Below are 20,744 nucleotides of genomic sequence, written 5' to 3' on the forward strand. Positions count from 1 at the left end.
AAATCACAAAATCCTTCAACGCATTCAAATGGAACAAAATGTAAAATCACACCAGTAAGAAAAATAAAAAATTATACTTTGATGTCCCTGAATTTCAAGATCTGTTCATGTTGTCAATAATATATTTATTTCTTTTGACTTCTAAGGGGTTTCTGATTTTAAATAATCATGTCCTACATAAATCCTAGTTACATTATATAAAGTAACTAAATGAATGAATTTTATATCAAGCAATTCTTACAGATTAGAAAAATGTATACTTTGATTTCCTTTCCCATACTTGAGACTTTAATTTTCAATTTTAAAGGCTAATAATAAAAGAGTAGAAAAAATTCTAAGACTTTATACTGTTTTAAGTTCTGCAAAGCATCTTATAAACATGACTTGGGCTCTCTTTATCTCTCCCTGAGTTAAAAATGTTGTTTTTATATGCCCAACATTTATTACTCATGGAATTTTTTGCTTAAAATTTTACCATTTAGATTGTATTAAGGACTGTCAAATTTCGTTTTTGAATTGCCATACAAAATATGTAACAATATTTGTTGTAATATAAATCCCAATTCTTGGGTTCTATTTCTGTTCTTTGAAGTTAACATAATGTATAGAATAATCTATCTTTTCTAAAACTCATCATGCACTGCATTTTAAATGCTACACTTGTACTTAGTAATTTAGAGCAGGCCGGGGGGAAGAAGAAAAAAGAAAAAAGAAAAACAACTGTTCTGGAAGGTCTCTGAAATACATTAAAGCATCCTTATGCCAGGGTATCTCTGTTCTAGAGATTTTCCTGATTTCACCCTTGTCTGAAATCTCTTATATCTACGATTTCACTAGAGCAGAAACTTATGGAGACTAAGGGCTTTAGTGGTCACTCTTTGATGTCTCTATGCCCATGACATCAGAGGTGAATATACATTTGACAAAAAATTCATCTTTTTCTTATAAAAACTCTTGGACATTGACAGCTTTGTTAGTGCCATCCTTAGAATTCTATATAGATTCCATGTAAAATCAATAGGAATAACAAGATTCTCAAGTTGAATATATTAAACTCATGATAAAGTCTGAAAAAATAGAAATCAAACTAATTATTTGAAAGGGGAAAAAAAAAGGAAAGAAAAGCCAACACAAATGTTCAAGGAGATTGTTGTTGTCATATGTGCATCTGACATAGACATGAGAGATTCATACTGATACTAATGGAAGGAAATATTTGTTATTTTGAATTAGGAAAAATGTTTTAAACAATTATAATCATTTAAATGTGGAAATATGTATAGAAGAACTGCACATGTTTAATGTAGATTACTTTTTGTCTAGGGGAGAGGGATAGGAAGAAAGGAAGGAGAAAAATTTGGAGCACAAGGTCTTGCCAAGATGAATACTGAAAACTATTTTTGCATGTATTTTGAAAAAAAAAAAAAAAAAAAGCTAGTATGATCATTGAAACAAGATCCAAAATAACTGATTTATAATTTAAAAATCCACTGAAATGGAAAGTTACTTTTTCTATACTATTCAAGCAAACTTAAAAATAAAAATTAGACAAAAAAATTTTAAAGGCCAAAACATACCTCTGTAGAATAATGTTTCTTATAATGATGTGACTTCCTATTTCGAAGTATATTTTCAGAGGCTCTGTCTACATGGCGACGCAATGGGTATCCTGTTTCCAGACCTTCCTCACTGGATACTTCATCTGAGACATTTGTGATTATCCTTTGGTTGTCCTAGGTTGATCAATACACAAAGCATTGTTAAAAGTACATACCATTAAAAAAAAAAAAGTACATATCATTCTGACTGATTTTTTTTAATGTTTGGAAAAAAATTTTTGAGAACAGAAAACGTAAAAGCACTTTACAAAATAATATTTCTCCCCATAAGATTAAGTAATGTACATATAAATTATTTTGTAGGAAAATGTTTTTTAAAAATCAAATACCATAATGGCATATTTTTATAAATTTCCTCAGGCATTGAGTGTTATATAATGTGCCTTTCATCAAGATATGTATTACATAATTATCTATTTAATATTTAATACCTTGCCTACTTCCCAAAAGTTAAGGTTGCTTATAAAATTAAGTAACATAAAAATAAGACAATTAAGAATAAAAAATAGAACTCTATAAAAAGAGTAAAAAGTGTGGGTGTTATGAGACACCTAAGCTAAGCTAATTATTAAAGTTGGGAACCAAATTTTGCTCTAAATTTCCTGTTAGCTAAAAGAAAAGAAGAAAAGAAGGGAAAAGAAAAGAAAAAGTGGGAGGGGAAGGGAAAGAGGGAAGAAGTTATTTCATAAAAAATAATAATTATTTGTTCTTAGTGTTTCACAGTTTACCTTTGCTCACTACAACCTAATGACATAGTCATTTCTTCTATTACCAGAATAAAAAAATTTGTTGTTTGTGTATTTATTTTTAAAGACTATTTTATTACTATTACTTCTGCATTCCAAAAACCAGTATTTAGAGCATGATATTTGGTTTATGCTAGATTAGTTTTTCATCTGACTCTATAGAGTTTCATTAACATTTAAGCATTTAATATTGAAATGCAAAGATGATTCAAAATTCATTCATTCATTCCTTCAGAAACACTTGCTAGTCTGGTGCATGGCATTGGGTTAAATGGGAGACATACAAAGGCATAGCCTATGGGCTATGTAAGAAGGTTACAATCTAAAAAGGAAAAATGCATAAACTGAAATAAGAATGATACAAGGCAGAATGTGACAAAAGCAAATGAAAGGGGAAAAGTGTTGCTTGAAAAGTGGTGGAAGGGAAAGGTAGAGAATGAGAAAAGGTTTCTCCAAGGTGACACAAGGGATAAGTTCTAATAATCAGAATTTCAACAAGGAGTACTAAATAAGAAATGAATTGAAAATATGAGAGAATATTGTGCAGGACTGTATTTTGTAGTGTGAAACAAGATCACAAAGTAGGTTTCAATCTGATCATAGAGACATTTAAATCAGGTTATGGAATTTGAATTTCAGTCTTTAAGTGAAAGATTGTTGAAAAACTCCTAACAGGAAAGAGTTGCATGTTCTAAGAATGTTACTTTAACAATTGTGTGAAGGATATTTTGGAGAAAGGAAGAGACTAAGTGAGGGAAGACAGACAAGTTGGAAAGCTATTACAGTCTAGAACATCATCTGAAGTAGCAGGAATCTGGAACAGAGAGCAGGGCACAGATGGAAGATATATTTCAGGCTGAATCAAGAATCCATAAGGAAGCATTTATTCAGTGCTTACCTTGTACTAGAGAAAAAAGACCTAAACAATTTGGCCATTGATCACCTTTGACAAGTTACAGAATGACTCAAAGAAACCCCTGTGGATTTAAGCTAAGGTGACCACAGAAAAGTTGTTTCATCAACAGAAATAGAAAATTTTGGAAGAAGGGATAGTCATAGGGCAGAGGAAAGAACAGAGAGAAGATGACAAATTTGGTTTGGTTAAGGTGGCCTGTGAGTAGTTTACTCAAAGATTGAGGCCATTTATAGATTTGGAATTTATTTCTATAGAAGTGAAAACTGAAGTCTTGAAAATAAGGAAGAGTTTTCCAAGGAAATTGGGAGGATGAGAAAAAAAGCATAGAACTGAAGGCAGAAGAGACTGCAGAAGCCATCTGGCTGAAGCCCCTCATTTAACATAAAAGGGAAATGAGGTACATAGAGGTTAGATGTTTTATCCAAGTCATACAAGTACCCTAGGTTCTTTAAAAGCAGAATTAATGGATACTCTTTTCACTAGACAAGTCATTTCATTTCTCTGAGACTGTTTTGTTATCTTGAAATGAGAATAACTTTGGCTATCTACATCACAGTGTTCTGAGAAAAAAACTCAGCAAAACTTAGTATCCTAAGTATACTAAGAAAAGGAGATATTTCCAGAATGGGAATAAACTACAACCAAACTGCTTTGACTGAACTCTCCAGTTTTAGGTTAGTCCCTAAAAGTAGTTTATATAGGATCACAAAGTAATTAAAAAGGAGTCTTCTTATACTCATGGTCCTACTGGTAGCCATAAATCACAGTATATTAATTGTAATAATATTTATCAATAAAACTGAAATAAAGCGTACTTACTTTGTGCTGATTATTAAGTGTATTCCTGACTGTTCCTGTGCTCCAGCCAGTCTCTTCTGACTTAATGACTTCACAGTGAGGTTCGTGACTTTGTATTCCATCCTCATTGCTTTTAAATGTCTTTTTCCCTTCCAGAGATACATAACCATTATCAGTTTCTGTTGATTTATCAATTGAATTTTTTGTTTTCTTTGACCTAAAATAGAAAATATAGATTAAGCATTATTCATCATCTCTTAAAACTTTTACATCTTTTAAAAAATAGCTTTTCATCAATCATGTGCACTAGCTGATTCATTTCTAGTATGTATGTGTATGTGTATATATATATATATATATATATATATATATATATATCAATCACATTTATCACCAAAAATATTAATGGCCATCCTTACTCATAAACTGTCAGATTAAATATCAAACATAACAATTTCATATACTGTAATTCTAAATAATGTGACGACTAATTGGAAAATTTTAAGGAAAAAAGGAGAAAATAATATTAATTTTTACCCACTAATTTTAAAATATCAATTGTCTTATGAGGAGGTATTTCTTATAATAAGCTTTATTTTCCAAAATAAACCAAATCACAGCAAAAAAAAAAAAAACTAACACTAGAATATAACAATTATTTGGTATATGCAACAGAATGACAGATAAACTGGCAGTACTTCAGAAGTTCAGTCCCTTTTGGCCTTAAAAACTACAGTGGATAAAAGATTAAAAACGACTTCAATACAAGTTAGCAGGACTTAAGTGTAAATACAAGATCAAACTGAAATGTGCTCTACTCTGATCAAGTTAATGATTAAAGCAGTTCATCAAAATGCTTTAATAATAAGTTTTAGCAAAATTTACCTGAAGTATCAGTTTTACAAAAAAGGAAAATTAAAGTAAATGAAGTATCTTCAAGAAATACTTGACCCAAAGACACTTAAAAATTCCAAATGTGAAAGTCCCAACTAGCTATACATCCCAGTAATCTATCAAGCTTTAATTTATCAAGAATACACATAGATATTTCAAATAAATCTCTGGTTTCAATAATGTGGATACTCCCACCATACAAATCACAAACTATGTCACTCTATTTGACTTTTGTACATGTCATCTTCTGATTTCTCCAGCTTTATACCTCTTGACATTATGTTGGTAACTGTGAAGGTACAATAGTTCATCTATTAGTCCCTCATCCTATTATGTGCTTTCTTACTTTCTTTTCCGGTCAAAAATCTCTTTAGGTAAAACTTTTTACATTGCTTCTTGTGTTTTTATTTACATTAACAAGCATCACTGCTTGCTCTTTGGGTGGTCCACTATTTTGACCATGGATTTCCATGATTTGCCGTGATACAGCATCATTGAAAAAATACTGGTGGATTTTTAAAATGTTGTTATTCTAAGGAGAAGCTTGGGAACATTGAAAGCAGGGGTCAGCTTCCCAAATTAATAAAGAGTTCTCATTCTCTAATTCTGATTTCTGTTTATTATCTTTTGGTGTATGTCATACACACATAATATACATATAAGAATATATATAATATAATAATGCACACATATTGCCAAGCCAACTCTATAGATTTGTCCTTTCAACTGTGTTTCAATCTTATATTTGGTATTTTTCATCCACTTAGCTTTTTCTGGGTAGATAATTAGATCAAACTCTGTTCCATGATTACAGATCTAATTTAGAAGGCTCTTCAAAGTTCTATAACTTGATGTAACTAGAATATTTTGTAGAGATGAAATTATAAATAAATGGGTTGGAAACTGCTTTCTTTTTCTTTAAAAATTTTAAAATAATAACAGTAAACAATGGACCCAATTAAAGCTTGCTTTGCGACTATTTATATGTAAATAAATGACTTTCAACCAATAAACTATCATAGCAAATAACTAGTTGCTCCAAGCTACTCTTTTCTTTGCAATTACAATTACTACAAAAATCTTTAAACAACAAGCTTTTTGTGTTTTCTCTTCTTTTATTACACTTGCAGATTATACTCAAATTACTGGCCCAAAAGGGATATTTATTTTTGAAACTTTTATTGTAGTATTGTCAAATCACATTCCAAAAATTTTATAAGTCTTTAATACTACCAGAAATAAATGTGTACCTGTTTTTACCACAAGTTGTAGGTATTACATTTCATTGTTTTAAGTTATTTTTGTCAGTTCAATAAATTTGAAGTAGTACTCTAAAAGTTGTTTCAATGTACATTTCTTTGATTTATTAAGCTTTTTTTGTTGTTGTTTTAAATACTGTTACTCCCACTTAACTATTTTTTCCAACAGGAGCCTTCCTCATAACAAAAGGAAATTTAATCAAAACAAATCAATATTCCAATATGACCTGCATGACAATATATGCAAAATCAATTAAGAGGGGGAACAGATATATCTTATTATTAATGCTTTGGGAAGTAAGACTATTCATTATGTTATATGAATTCTGACTTTTAATATTTTTTTTTCACATTATTGCATTCATTGTGCATACTAATCTACTGGTTTTGATTTCTTTGCTCTCAGTTCATATAAGACTTTCCAAATTCCTCAGACTTTCTCATTATTTATTTTTGTTTAAGATACAATAATTCTCCACTATAATTACATAATACAATTTGTTCATTTTCCAATTTATGAATAGCCACATCAACATTATTGTTACATTTCTACCAGCAAAAAGCACTTCTATGAATATTTTGCTATATAAGTGAGAATTTTAAAATTATGAAAAAATCTGTTTCCCTTTTTTTTAAACAAACTATTTATATTCTTTGACATGTGGCCTGAGAGTTACTTTTATGAAATTTTAGCAGTTCCTTATATTTTTCAGATTTCAACTTTTCCTCTCATTTACCATATTGTTTCCAAATATATTTTTTTTTCTTTTGCATATATTTTAGAACAGATTAAATACAAATATCTTATCCCTAATAAATCTTTTTATTTATTTAAGAAAAAGGTCACCTCTCTTACCTATAGATAAAAAAAAAACTATTCATTTTTCTTCCATTTTAAAATAATTTTTATGTGTAAGTTTGTCCGTTAAGCAAAACTCATTTAGGTATCGAGTGTGAAATAAGAGTCCATTACTTGTCAAACTGTTAGCCCGATTCTTTAAGTATGTTTATTAAATAATGAATTCCATCTTCAGTTTTTAAAAATTTTCTATAGGTTTTTGAAACAATTCTTTTGCATATATTTAGTTGGGTTGGGTTTTAATATCTCTCTTCTATTCCACTGATCCATTTCTCTAATTTTTTTTTTTTTGCCCAGAGCAGAATACTATCTATGAAAATTGCTTTGTAATATGTTTTAAAGACTAGCGATGCAATACTACCTTCGATAGCTATCTTTCTGTATGCCCCTTTATAGTTTTAATTCTTTTTCTTTATCAACTTAATTATGTAAAGAATTATGTAATTATGTAATTAAGTTAATAAATAATTATGACATCTTCATGAGTACTGCATTAAATCTGCAAATTCATTCTTGGGATTATTATTATTTTACTATGTTAACTTGATTCAATCATAAACAATGGATTTCAATAATTTAGTGTGGGGGGGGCATATGTTATATATGTGCTCATCTGTTACCCTTAAGTATGTGTACATATACACATTATATGCATGTTTTATTTACATGTGTATATATAAACATACATGTTTGTATATAAATACATATACAGAGATGCAAACATCAGAAATCTAGATATTTAAATAATCTCTCCTATTTCCCTCTTTAAAATTATAATATTAGAATGCTCACAAAAGGAAGATAATTATGTAAATAAATATAGTAATTTTTCACACTTTTTTTTAAAAAGCAGCAGCTACATTAAGGAAAAATAATTTTAAATGACTAAATAGTATTTCAATTATAAAATATACATTAACCTCATTTTGAGAGAGAAATAAAAGTACCATTTCAGAAGCAACAATTACTTATCCACACATAAAACAAAACATCTTTTCAAAGTTTTTCAAAACTATCTCCTTTTAATATTTACATACAAACAGGAGAGATGGGTTTAAATCAAAGTTAATAGTATTTACAAATCAACTCAGACATCCATCCACAAGTATTTGGGTAACAATACCTCTGGGGAAAGAGTACAGAACAAACTGAATTTGGTTTGACTTGTTCCAATCAGAAGCTATATACCAGAAGCAATATTTTCTACATTATGTTTCATATATCATACTATTTTCAAAGAAATAATAAACAAGTGCAGGATCACTAGTTTTATACCTCGTGTGAAAATCAAGTCTTACACGAACTGGAATATTTAAGTGAAATGCCCTTTTAAAAAGTGAATTTTCTATTCAGGGAGAACAGCTTTTATATAACATAGGTACTCCTGAGAAGAAATGACCTTTGGGAAAAGGTACAATATGGTCACTTAAAGTGATTAATGTTTTTGGTCTTTTCATCCAATCCTATCCCCAGACATAAATGAATGCAGCAATCATGAGAGTGAACACAATTTTCATGTTCAAAGTTTTAACTCAATCAGATAAAAAGTTTCATCAGTTCTACAAGATATGCTGGTTCATATCTGCATGAAGCAAGAAAATAAACAACACTCGTAAAATATTAAGGCAGCCAATTTAAATCAAGCAATGCTCTGTATTGTCATGCGGAAAACAGAAGCTGAATACATTTATTTTGTAACTTGTAAATGTGACAGAAGTATAAAGAGCATAGAAAGCAGCAAGACCAAGCTCTCAAGACTAAAAAATATATTATTTTAGGCTTCTTATTTCTGATGATAGCATCAAGTTGCTGACCCTAGTTCTACTACTACAAACTTGGAATTATGATGATTGCTGAAAAAGAGAGGGAAATGGAGGAGGAGGAATAAAGACTAAGGAGATGATGATATACAACTGTAAAAAAAGAAACAGAAAGCAACATTTACTAACATCAATTTCAGTATCTGCCTCTTTTTTACAGTACACACTGCCACATCCTCACTGATTGAGATTCTTCATCCAACTCCCTTTTTGTCTTTGGGATTTCCCCCAATGAGATGCAGGTCCTTTCTTCTTGTAAATTGTATGCACCTATAAGTTCTTTTATATCCTGGTCCCATGATTTCAGCCAAAGAATTCGGTAAAATTTAAGGTTTTTACTCTGGATCTGAAAGTCATGGTGCTTTATCTATCCTTTCTCTGGAACTTCTCAGTTATGGACCAGAATTCTGAACTTGAAACAAGGTGGAATTGATAAAGAAAATGATTATCTAGTTTAGCATGGTGCTTAACAGTTCTCTAGTTCAGCACATGTACTTAGTACTTAATATAGTTCTACAAGATTCACACCTATGATAAGAAAACATATAAGCTCTGATAAACTCAGCCAGAAGTTTTCAGAGGGCAGAGAAGACAGGCAGGCAGAGAAGACAGGAAGGAGCTCAAGCTCTCAGAACCAAGGATAGACATTGATTCAATCTTCAGTCGGGCCATTGATGGCAGGTTCTCCTCCTGCACTTCCCCCACTGAGATCAAGGCCAGTCTGAAAGGTTCTTCAGAAAGCTGCCCAGCCCCAGGAAGGAGATAATAAAGGATTTGGACTTTAACCCCTGGCAGTTCTTGTGATTACTGAACTGAAAAGAAGGCTGCTCCCAGAGACCTCAAGAAAATCCAATCAGAGACCATTATACTTCTCAAAACAACTACCACAACAAAATTGTTGCCTTCACTGCTTCACTCCTTGCGAATGTCTCCTAAAAAGTCTCCCTTCCAAAATGAATTTTGCTAATTATGAATCTGACCATGTCACAATTTTACTTTAATTCCCTGTTACTTTCAGGATTAAATCTGAAGTGATATTTAGTATTTAAAGACCTTTACATTGAGTTCCAATAGAACCTTCCAGCTTTTTTTTTTATACCCCATTCTCCACACACTGTAATATAAACTGGTATTGCTGTTTTTTTACATCTGGCAATCCAATCCAATTTCATGCCTTTGCCCCAGCTATCCTCACTGCCACCTTATCTCTGACTCTTGAAATCCCTAAGTTCCTTCAAGAACTCCTCACAGCCCCTGCCCACCAGCTGCTAGCACTTTCGTGCCAAAATCACCTTTTATCTATTTTGCATATGCTACCTACACTTAGCCTGTAAGTAAGTGTCTTAGTGGGTGGGAATTGTTTTCATTTTTGTTTTTATCTCAGCAGCAGTGCCCCTAAGAGAGGTGGTGCATGTTAACTGACCTACATATTTTGCTGGTATAGAACACATCCAATGAAGAAATCTCCTGTATTGACGCACACAGGCAACTTCTCTATTTTATCATGCTAGAAAACTGCATGATAACCAAGACAGTAAGTGGCAAGTCCAGTTTCACAAATGTATCAGGAGTAGGACTAAAATCCAATGTTTTCCTCACTTTGAGATCTTACTCTCTACCTACCGTATCATATTCCTTCACTTGATAGGATTCTTTGTTTTGTTTTGTTTAGTGGGGTGAGAAGAATGTAGCCCAGAATTGCAATTTCATTTGTCTATGGGAACTTCCAAGATAGAAACTCAATATTGATGCAGCACAGAAACCTGTGAGGTTAATTAGGTTACCTAGGATCATGACATGGTCAAAGGTAGAATCTCAATTCAGGTCTCCCTGAATACAGATATGGTTTTCTATCCACTATAACACAATGCCTCTCTCGTGTAAAGTTAAAGAAAATTTCCGACCAGGTATGCTTGCATATACCTGGAATCCCAGATACTATAAGTTGCAGGATCTCCTGAGCTCAGGAATTCTAAACTGCAGTGAGGTATGCCTTTTCAAGTCTAATTCACTGTATTGCAAACTTGAGAGCAAGGACTGTCCATTTTATTAATATCTTCAGTGCTTAGCACAATGCCTGGCACACAGGGGGCACTTAATAAATGGTTATTGGATTGGACTGGTCTTCAGTAATTTCAACATAAATATGGTGCAAACATACTTGGGAGCAAGAGGCTCAGGCTGCCCAAGGAAGGGTAAACCAATCCAAGCTTGGTAATGGAATACGTCAAGGCTACCATGATGATCAATACTAGGATTAAGTCAATGTAAAGCCCCTGACCTTCCATCCTGAAGACAGGACAGGTGAACCCAGCTTTTTAAAAAGTTTCTTCAAATTTATATTAGTTTATTATGCTGAGAACATCAGTAGTTGAATCTTCCCATCACATTTTTTTTTTTTTTTTTTTGCTGAGGTAATTGGAGTTAAGTAACTTGCCCACGGGGTCACATAGCTAGTAAGTGTTAAGTGTCTGATACCAGATCTGAACTCAGATCTTCCTGACTCTAGGGCCAGTGCTCTATTCACTGATCCATCTAGCTGCCTCTTTCTCATCATCTCTCTAGCCAACTGGCAATAAAAATTGCTGCTGTCTACTATTTAATGGGCTAAGTATAGAAACATGGGAAAGGTAAGGGAGTATCCAGTATATATTAATAAAAAATCAAAATATTAACTTTAACAAAGAAAAATTCTAGAGTTCATATATAAATTTAAATAGTATGTTAAACTGAATTGCCTTATTCTTAATAGTACCACAAAATGTGAAGAGAATAACAAATTCCATATTTCTTCCTAAAGTAGAAAACCTTTAAGAATAAGGATATTTCAGACTAGTGATAAAGAGGTAAGAAATCCTATATATGTTATACAATAATCTAATGACTAAAATATTTAATGATATGATATAAAACTTAGTTTTAATAATAAGCTCTGCCACTTACCATTTGTCTACCAAATAAAAGTAAATGAGAATATCTTATATTGACATACTATTCTGCAGAATATGAAGTGCTTTTTATCATATCTTTTGAGCTTTATAAAAACAATGAAACTGCTTTTATTGCCCCAATTCCCATATTAGGAAACTGAAGCTCAGTGAAATTAAGAGATTCACTTGTACATTATATGGTAGTGGTTACAGTGACAGAGATGGGACCAGAACCCAGGTTTTCTGATTCCTATTCAAGTGATTCTTCTACTTCAGCAACTTAGCTCTATTTCACTTAGAACTGAGAGAGAAAAAATAATTTTTATCCATGCTTAATGTGAATGTTGTCAAAATTAACTAAATTTTTAGCAGTCTAATTTTACTACTATAATCTTAGTGGGTGGGAATTGTTTTCATTTTTGTTTTTATCCCCGCAGCAGTGCCCCTAAGAGAGGTGGTGCATGTTAACTGACCTACATATTTTGCTGGTATAGAACACATCCAATGAAGAAATCTCCTGTATTGACGCACACAGGCAACTTCTCTATTTTATCATGCTAGAAAACTGCCTGATAACCAAGACAGTAAGTGGCAAGTCCAGTTTCACAAATGTATCAGGAGTAGGACTAAAATCCAATGTTTTCCTCACTTAGAGATCTTACTCAAAATTTAGCTAATTTTACTACTATAATCCCATAGTGGGATACATAAATACTGTATGACATATTATGAAAATGCAATATATTATGACAATATATGTTAAAGATCTAAAATGTCCTATTAGCTAATTGAAAATAATAAGGCAAGGAGTAGATGTGGCCAGAAAATGGCTTATATAGAAAAACATAGCTTTCAAAAAAAAATGAACTAATCTGGAAACAAATCCAGTCATATTATATTTCTGCATAGCAATACATTTTAAAAGATTATCAATTTATCAATAAAATCATGTTCAAGTAAGATTACCCCAATGTACAGTTTAACAATATATGATAAACTTGATCAGTATTAAGAGCATGATTAGAAAAATATAAAAAGACAATAATTAGTATGGGAGTTAACATATAAGAAAAATGTGCATATTTATTTGCATTATCCCTTTTCTTGGCTTATATTAATTACATCAACTATAATAGACAATATTTTCACCAAAGTTTCTTTTTAATTTTTCAGACCTACTGCACCTATATATTCAACAAAGTTGAGATGTTTAAGAAGAGTTTTTTTTTTAAATTGTCTTGTAAGACTGACTTGATTAAATATATTCCTAAATTCCACTTCAATTATATTCTCCCCTATTGTCCCACTCACATGGGAATGAAAGCTAAAAAATAAAAAAAAATTTTTATAAATATCTCACAATAAATTATGATGACTCAACAAACTCCTATGTGTTTTAATTTAAATGTTTTAGGATCATATAAGACTTGAAGGCCATAATTTTCACACAACTCAACTATATACCAAAAAAAACTTAAGCAATATCCAGAATTATAATAAAGCTCAATTTTACCAATTAATTGAATTATGAGAGTAGTATTAAGGAAATGAACAAAAAAAAATCTTATTTAAAAAACCTCAATGGCCTTTTATATTATTTCTGAAGAGTCTATATTTATATCTCTTTAAATAAATCTGTGATTTTCATTTTCACTGCCTATAGTAAATTTTTTCAAAATAAAGATCAAATAAATATGTAAGGATTTAGAAATTTAAAGTTATGCACATATGTGTACAAACATGTATGTTATATACATATATGTGTATGAAAATGTATGCTTATACATATATGTGTATATGCATGTAGATATATATTATGCACACACATAACTTTTCCAGAAAAGGGATAATGCATCTCTAAGACAAACATAGCCTTAAATAAATACAAACCCTGATAAAAAGAAAGCAGCATGCCAGAGTTCTCTGAAGACAGCGCCAATACTGTAAGAAGTGCTGGTACCGTGGTTCTGCACTGTTCCTTCCTGTGTATTATCTGTAGTACTAGAGCCATCTCCTTCCCTATGTACTTCCAAATGTGCTGCTTTTCTTAATTTCCTTCATCAGAAGAGATTAAAAATGGAAGGTAACTTGATAAGTGTTAACCACTTGATCTGTAGTGTGTTCACCAACTTATGTAAACATAAAATATAGGAACTTTAACATAAAGATTCAGATTTACATGTTAAAATTTCATCTAAACAGCATGAAGTACATTCAAAGACCAATTTCTATTGGTGCTAATATATTAGTTCCATGCTCATATTAACATATCAGTGGACATTTAGTTGAAAGGATCACACTGAAACAGCTGTTTACAAAAGAATGTCTTTTCTATGTGTATGCCACTTATCTGCAGATGAAGAAAGAAGACAATGATTAGAGCTAATTACAAGCTATTTTTAATGTTATTTAAATACTATAAATACATTTTATCCTTAAAAAAGGAAATGATAATATGTTTAACATATATTTCACTATTTGCCATCTAAGGGAGTAGGTGGGGGAAGGTGGGAAATTGGAATACAAGGTTTTGCAAGGGTTAATTTTAAAGAATTATTCATGCATGTGTTTTGAAAAATAAAAAGCTTTAATAAAGAATAGAAAGTAAAAAAAATAAAAAATAAAAAAGGAAATGAAAGAATTTCAAAATTCAAAACCTCAATACTTAAAACTTGTGAAAATAGCAATCACTTAGTAACAAACAATGATCAAAAGAGAAATCACTTCAATTGCTCTTTAAAATAAAAGTTCTCTATTGCTGACTGGTCAATGAGACTTAACATGCTTATTTAGGCAAAAAGAAATTTTCAATTGCTTTAAAATTTCATTAGCACTCAATAAATGGGATTTAAAAGAACTTTATTTAACCCATGTTTATGCTATATCTTGTTACCTTAACTCCAAATTGATCTTAAATAGTACATCCTGGTAATGTTAAGATACTATAATGCCATTCACTATCAGCAATTTTAAGTAACTAGAAATTCTCTTAGGAAAAAAAATAAGCATATCTATTTCAAAAAATTACAAGGTCTAATATAAGGAATGTAATTTTTGAAGATCAATCTTGAAGGTAAGGGCTTTCTTTATATATAAAAAATAGTTTAATTAGAAAACACATTTTACTTTTTGCAGATTAAAATAAGAATATAATCAAGAAACCTATGATATACTGCACTATTCCTTCCTAATATCCTATTAGTACTAGAGGCAGAATCAGTTTACATACACAAAATTCTTGTTTCATAAACAACGTAGTCGTTTTAGAATACTGTACCTTCTTCTTTTGCCCCCACTGCTAAGCATAGGCTTAGGGGTTCTGGTTGAAACAATCTGGCAATGTACAGTTCCTAGTAGCAACATTAGCCATACTGGCCCAATTACTTCAGTCAGAGGTATACTATGTGGGCCTGGCGCTGAACAGAATAATACTATTGCGGCAACTGAAAAACAGGAAAGAAAATGTTTAACTATATCCATTGCTGTTTCAAAAATTTTATTTTCTTAAAAAAAATTCATATTGCATGGTGCCTACTAATTTTTAGATTCTAAATTAGAAGTTAAAAACATTACTTTTGCAAAGCTGTCAAACATCTGTTGAAATTGCTAATTATCCATTTGTGTTTCAAATCTATGGGCTCTGTGATACCATGTTTTTGAAAGTCATATTTTCATACTAACATACATTTTAGTTAAAAAAAAAAGTTAAAGAAAGAATATACATGTTAGTTAAAGAAAAGTTAGAAAAGAAAATCTCAGGGCAGCTAGGTGATGCAGTGGATAGAGCACCACCCCTGAAATCAGGAGGACCTGAGCTCAAATCTGGTCTCAGACAGTTAATACTTCCTAGCTATATGATCCTGGGCAAGCCACTTAACTCCAATTGCCTCAGGAAAAAAAAAAAGAAAGAAAGAAAAAGAAAATCTCTTTGGCTCCCATCATACTAAAATTATTAATTAAAACTTTTCTGAGTTAATTTTTTTTCCCAGTAAAACTACCACATATGTATGAAAGCATGAAATTACCCAGGATTCTAAACAGCAAAGCATTTCAAGTCAGATAATATTTTCCTTATGAATTTTAAGTTTCTTATATTTATCCAGTTTCATTGAAGGGAGTAAACCAAAAGTTTGTTCCCTCTTTAAGTATTTCAGATATCTCAAATCCAGATAAATGTTCACATTTAAAATGTGACAATATAGCACCAGAAGATCAATATGTGACTGCTTAGTGTTAATATTCCTTTCTTCAGCAAAGGTTATTTTTAAGCCAATTCAGACAAATAATGACGTGAATGAATGACATGATCAATGAATCCTTTCGGAGCTAACATGTAAAGTACAGTAATTGCTATAATTATTGGGGAAGATTAAAAAAAAAATTGTTCCTATCCCCTAAGGAGCTTAAGTTCCAACAGGAGAAGATAGCACAATCAAGTGGTATCTTGGGAAGGGTATTGCTGGGACAAGTAGATGTTGAAATCTATAGAGGTAGCTAGGTGGCTCAGTGAATAAAAAGCATCAAGCCTGGTGTTGAGAAAACATGAATTCAAATTCAAATCACTTATTAGCTGTGTGATCCTGGGCTTACAAGTAACTAACCTGTTTTTTTTTATTTCCTCATCTATAAAATTAGGATAATAAAGATACCAGCATTGTTGTAAAGATCAAATTAAATAATTGTAAAGTGCTTAGCACAGTGCTTAACACATAGTAAGCATTACACAAATGTTAGGTGTTATTGTTATTAACCTGTAACCTACTTCTTCAATAATTCATTTTATTTTACTTAAGAAAAATTTTACTTATTAGTAATTTTAATGTTCTATTCTACAATGTAAAACTATTTTATATGACTTCAGCATTCTAGTCATCCCTCCCTTAATATAAAAATAAACAAACTATAATAGTAAATGACCTATCAGGAGTAATTGCTATGTTGGTTGTTTTTGCTTAACTAGATTGTTTTTTGTTTCCTTAAGGAGAGAATTTCTGGGTTGGGCCAATCAATTAAGCATTTTTAAGCACTAATATGTACAAGCACTGGGCAACAAAAGGAAAAAAAATGGAATTCTTGCATTCAAAAACCTTAGATTCTACTAATGTAAGCAATGTGAACTGCAACCTCATGAGAGGATATGTGCTTATGTCCATGTAAAACATATACATACAAGCATATAGGAAAGGTATAAAGACATCAACAGAGAAAATGGAATAGCAAATAAGAAACAGTAAAATTGACAGAATCAAAGAGCTCAGGAAGTGGAATAACGTGTAATAATGTTGGGGCAATAGAAATAATTCTATTTGCTTCTAGAGGCAACAATTGTGAAGGGAAGTATTTATGTCAAATTATCAATTAGGCCAAAATCAAATATATCAAATATATCATATATATATATATATATATATATATATATATATACACAAAAATCAACCCTCAGTAGCCTTTTTATAGATTTAAATATAATAAATTTCTTTTGAGACCTGTAAAGGTGAATTATCTGTATCATAGGTTACTTCAGTTCCCATGTTCTCTAAGACCCTTTATATCACAGGATGTACTCTAACATGTAATAATAGGACAAGAAACCTTCAACAGGTCATCTTCTTGCCTCTAAACTATCATCACAGTAAAATATAGTACTTTATGTCTTACAAAGTACTTTACCTTATAACAAAGGGAGATGATGTAAATATTACTCCCCTTTTATAGATAAGGAAACCCTCTAGATATGAGAAAATTCAGACTCAAATTCCATAACATTAAGAAAAGTGGACTTTGGATTTGAACTCAACATTTCTGAATTTTGTCCCAATGCATACACTAAGATGTCATATCAAAGAAAATCTCTACCCTAATTAAAACCAAATATTCTTCTTCTAGGAAGCATGAATGTTTTGAACAGTGAAGTAAGGATGATACTTCTGGGGAACAAATTCTAAATCGGTACTTTGCCCTTCACATTTCACAGTATATTAAGGATCAACTTTATTTCTATTAACCACAATACAACAAAAAGTAGCAAAATCTAATTAGTTCAAAGTAGTAAGGAATGAACATAAAACACAGCTGCTTAATAGAAGCAGGTACTTATATCCCACAGAATGAAAGCTACTTGAAGACAGATTATTTTGTTTGTCTTTATATCACCAGTATATCTCACAGGGATTACACTATAACAGGAATTTAGTAAATATCTGTTCAATTAATTATAAAGACTTGTGAATGTTGGTAAACTTATAGCAAAAAGACAGGATGATTACAACCATGGGGGGAAATATTAATATATCCTATATGGCTATTCACAAAATAATTATAGTGTCATTTTCTTATTATAAGAAAACATGTTTTGAAAAGCCAGATACTTTTTTTCACAAAAAAGCCCAAAATCAAATTTAAAAAACAATTTACAAAGCCTATCAAAAAAGCCCCTTTTAGTTAGATATTTTTCTAGTACAACCATTTTACATACAAATTAAATTTTAACTTCTATATACTTTGTCTTAAGTTTATTTAAATGAAAATAAGCACATCAAAAATTATTTTAGAGGGGAGATACATCTGCAAACTGTTGGATAAAGAGTTAGTATCCCAGAAAGGCACCCTTAATAGCTTTCTTCCTAAGAGATTTAATTTTCTTTCTAAGATAGGTGCTGATATGTATAAATTGAATTGGACTTATAGATTTATAAAAAACCTCCTTGCCTCTGAGGTTTCCATCAATTATAGTGTTCTAAAAGTTTTACCAGTTGGTTCGCCAAACTTTTAACATCTTACACACTGTATCCATATATAGGAATTTCCTGTCTCTTCAGTAAGCATGCCATTCTTTCTCGTGACACACAATAATATTGTGCCACTAGCAAAAAAAAAAAAAAAAAAAAAAAAAAAAAAGATTGTAAATTATTTTTTCCAAATGAAAAATTTTTAATTAATTTTTCCAATTACATGTATGAGCAATTTTTTACATTAGTATTTTAAAATTTTGAGTTCCAAATTAAAAATCTGTAATTCCATATCACAATGACACAGCCAGCCCTAGAGTCAGAAAGACTTATTTCCTTGAGTTCAAATTTGGGCTCAGGCCCTTACTAACTGTGTAGCCCTAAGCAAGTCACTTAACCCTGTTTGCCTCAGTTTCCTCATCTACAAAAAATGAGCTGAAGAAGAAAATGGCAAATCAATCTTGTATCTCCCTTCTCCCTCCCAAAAAAAACTTAAATTGGTATCACAAAGAGTTAGATATGACTGAAACGACTGAGCAACAATTTCATATCATGGCACACATTCTGCCCTCTAAAGAGTGAGAGGAAATATCTGTTATATGAAGCCCATATAACATAAACATTTTGCAGAAGGGAATTTAAAATCATTTTAAGTTTACAAATTATACCTCCGACTAGCTCTTATTTTGCAAATGTTATCCTTTACTACTAGAAGTCCTTGAGACATACCTTAAATGATACAGTATCTAATTTCTAAGGGAAAGGATGTTTTCAGGGCTAAATTTTCCTACTGTTAAAGCTGTAATTCAGAGATACAGTGGATAAATTTAAAATGATTCCCTTCTGCAAAAATATATATATTTTTTAAATTTAATAGCCTTTTATTTACAGGTTATATGTATGGGTAACTTTACAGCATTGACAATTGCCAAACCTCTTGTTCCAATTTTTCCCCTCCTTCCCCCTACCTCCTCCCCCAGATGGCAGGATGAGCAGTAGATGTTAAATATATTAAAATATAAATTAGATACACAATAAGTATACATGACCAAACCATTATTTTGCTGTACAAAAAGAATCGGACTCTGAAATATTGTATAATTAGCCTATGAAGGAAATCAAAAATGCAAGTGGGCAAAAATATAGGGATTGGGAATTCAATGTAATGGTTTTTAGTCATCTCCCAGAGTTCTTTCCCTGGGCGTAGCTGGTTCAGTTCATTACTGCTCCACTGGAACTGATTTGGTTGATCTCATTGCTGAGGATGGCCAGGTCCATCAAAATTGGTCATCATATAGTATTGTTGTTGAAGTATATAATGATCTCTTGGTCCTGCTCATTTCACTCGGCATCAGTTCGTATAAGTCTCTCCAGACCTTTCTGAAATCATCCAGTTGGTCATTTCTTACAGAACAATAATATTCCATAATATTCATATACCACAATTTATTCAGCCATTCTCCAATTGATGGGCATCCACTCAGTTTTCAGTTTCTGGCCACTACAAAGAGGGCTGCCACAAACATTTGTCTGCAAAAATATTTATGGAATTTAAATGACCTTGTGGAATATGTATGAAAGCAAGGGAGTTGGGCCTGATATCTTTACACCATGAAGCTATCCTTCATGATGTCTGATTTGCTGTCCAAAAAAAGGCTAGTTTATTGTCTTTTGACCATGTACATGGACACAAATAATAGGCATTTCTTATTCTTAAGAGAGAAGGTGATTTGTTGCTAGACCCTATCACCAATCAATCAAGCTATTCCCTGAGCCTTGGCTTTAAAATCAATCATGTTGCCCTCAGCATTATAACCAATCCTATGATATCATCTATCCTGTTCTGTTCTTTGTTTGTACTCCCCAAAAACCTACATAATGGAACTGTCCTTTTTTTCAGGGTCTTTGGCATAAATGGAGGCAATCCACTGACCCATTTATTGAAAAGCAGCGTGCCCTAGAGCTAGTGAATGTTATCTTGTACAGAAATTTGCCTTCTAATTGAGACAAGATGCAGAGCAAATTTCTTTGGGGCTTTTATGATAGTGAACTCTCTAAGCAAATAACCAAGAGGCTTTTTAGATGAATATCATCTTGTTTAAGAATGGAATTTTAGCTATAATTTCAAACAGCTGTGATACACTGAAAAGTAAGAATGACTCTTCTACTAACTAG

At 31.4% G+C, this 20,744-nt stretch overlaps 1 protein-coding gene across 4 annotated transcripts in view; it reads right to left on the reverse strand.

The window, feature by feature from the left end:
- Window positions 1-20,744, reverse strand: part of PHTF2 (putative homeodomain transcription factor 2) — a 147,974-nt gene that overhangs the window by 32,720 nt on the left and 94,510 nt on the right. For 3 of the 4 annotated variants that reach the window (XM_031938683.1, XM_031938681.1, XM_031938680.1), the window contains exons 6-9: window positions 15,119-15,284; window positions 13,732-13,896; window positions 4,101-4,296; window positions 1,578-1,733 (exon numbers count right to left, since the gene is read on the reverse strand). In XM_031938683.1, coding sequence (XP_031794543.1) covers window positions 1,578-1,733; window positions 4,101-4,296; window positions 13,732-13,896; window positions 15,119-15,284 — 683 coding nt within the window. The remainder of the gene's footprint in view (window positions 1-1,577; window positions 1,734-4,100; window positions 4,297-13,731; window positions 13,897-15,118; window positions 15,285-20,744) is intronic. The other variant, XM_031938682.1, reaches the window with a different exon arrangement.

The sequence above is a fragment of the Sarcophilus harrisii genome, chromosome 5 (assembly GCF_902635505.1).
Source record: "Sarcophilus harrisii chromosome 5, mSarHar1.11, whole genome shotgun sequence".
Lineage (NCBI taxonomy): Eukaryota > Metazoa > Chordata > Mammalia > Dasyuromorphia > Dasyuridae > Sarcophilus > Sarcophilus harrisii.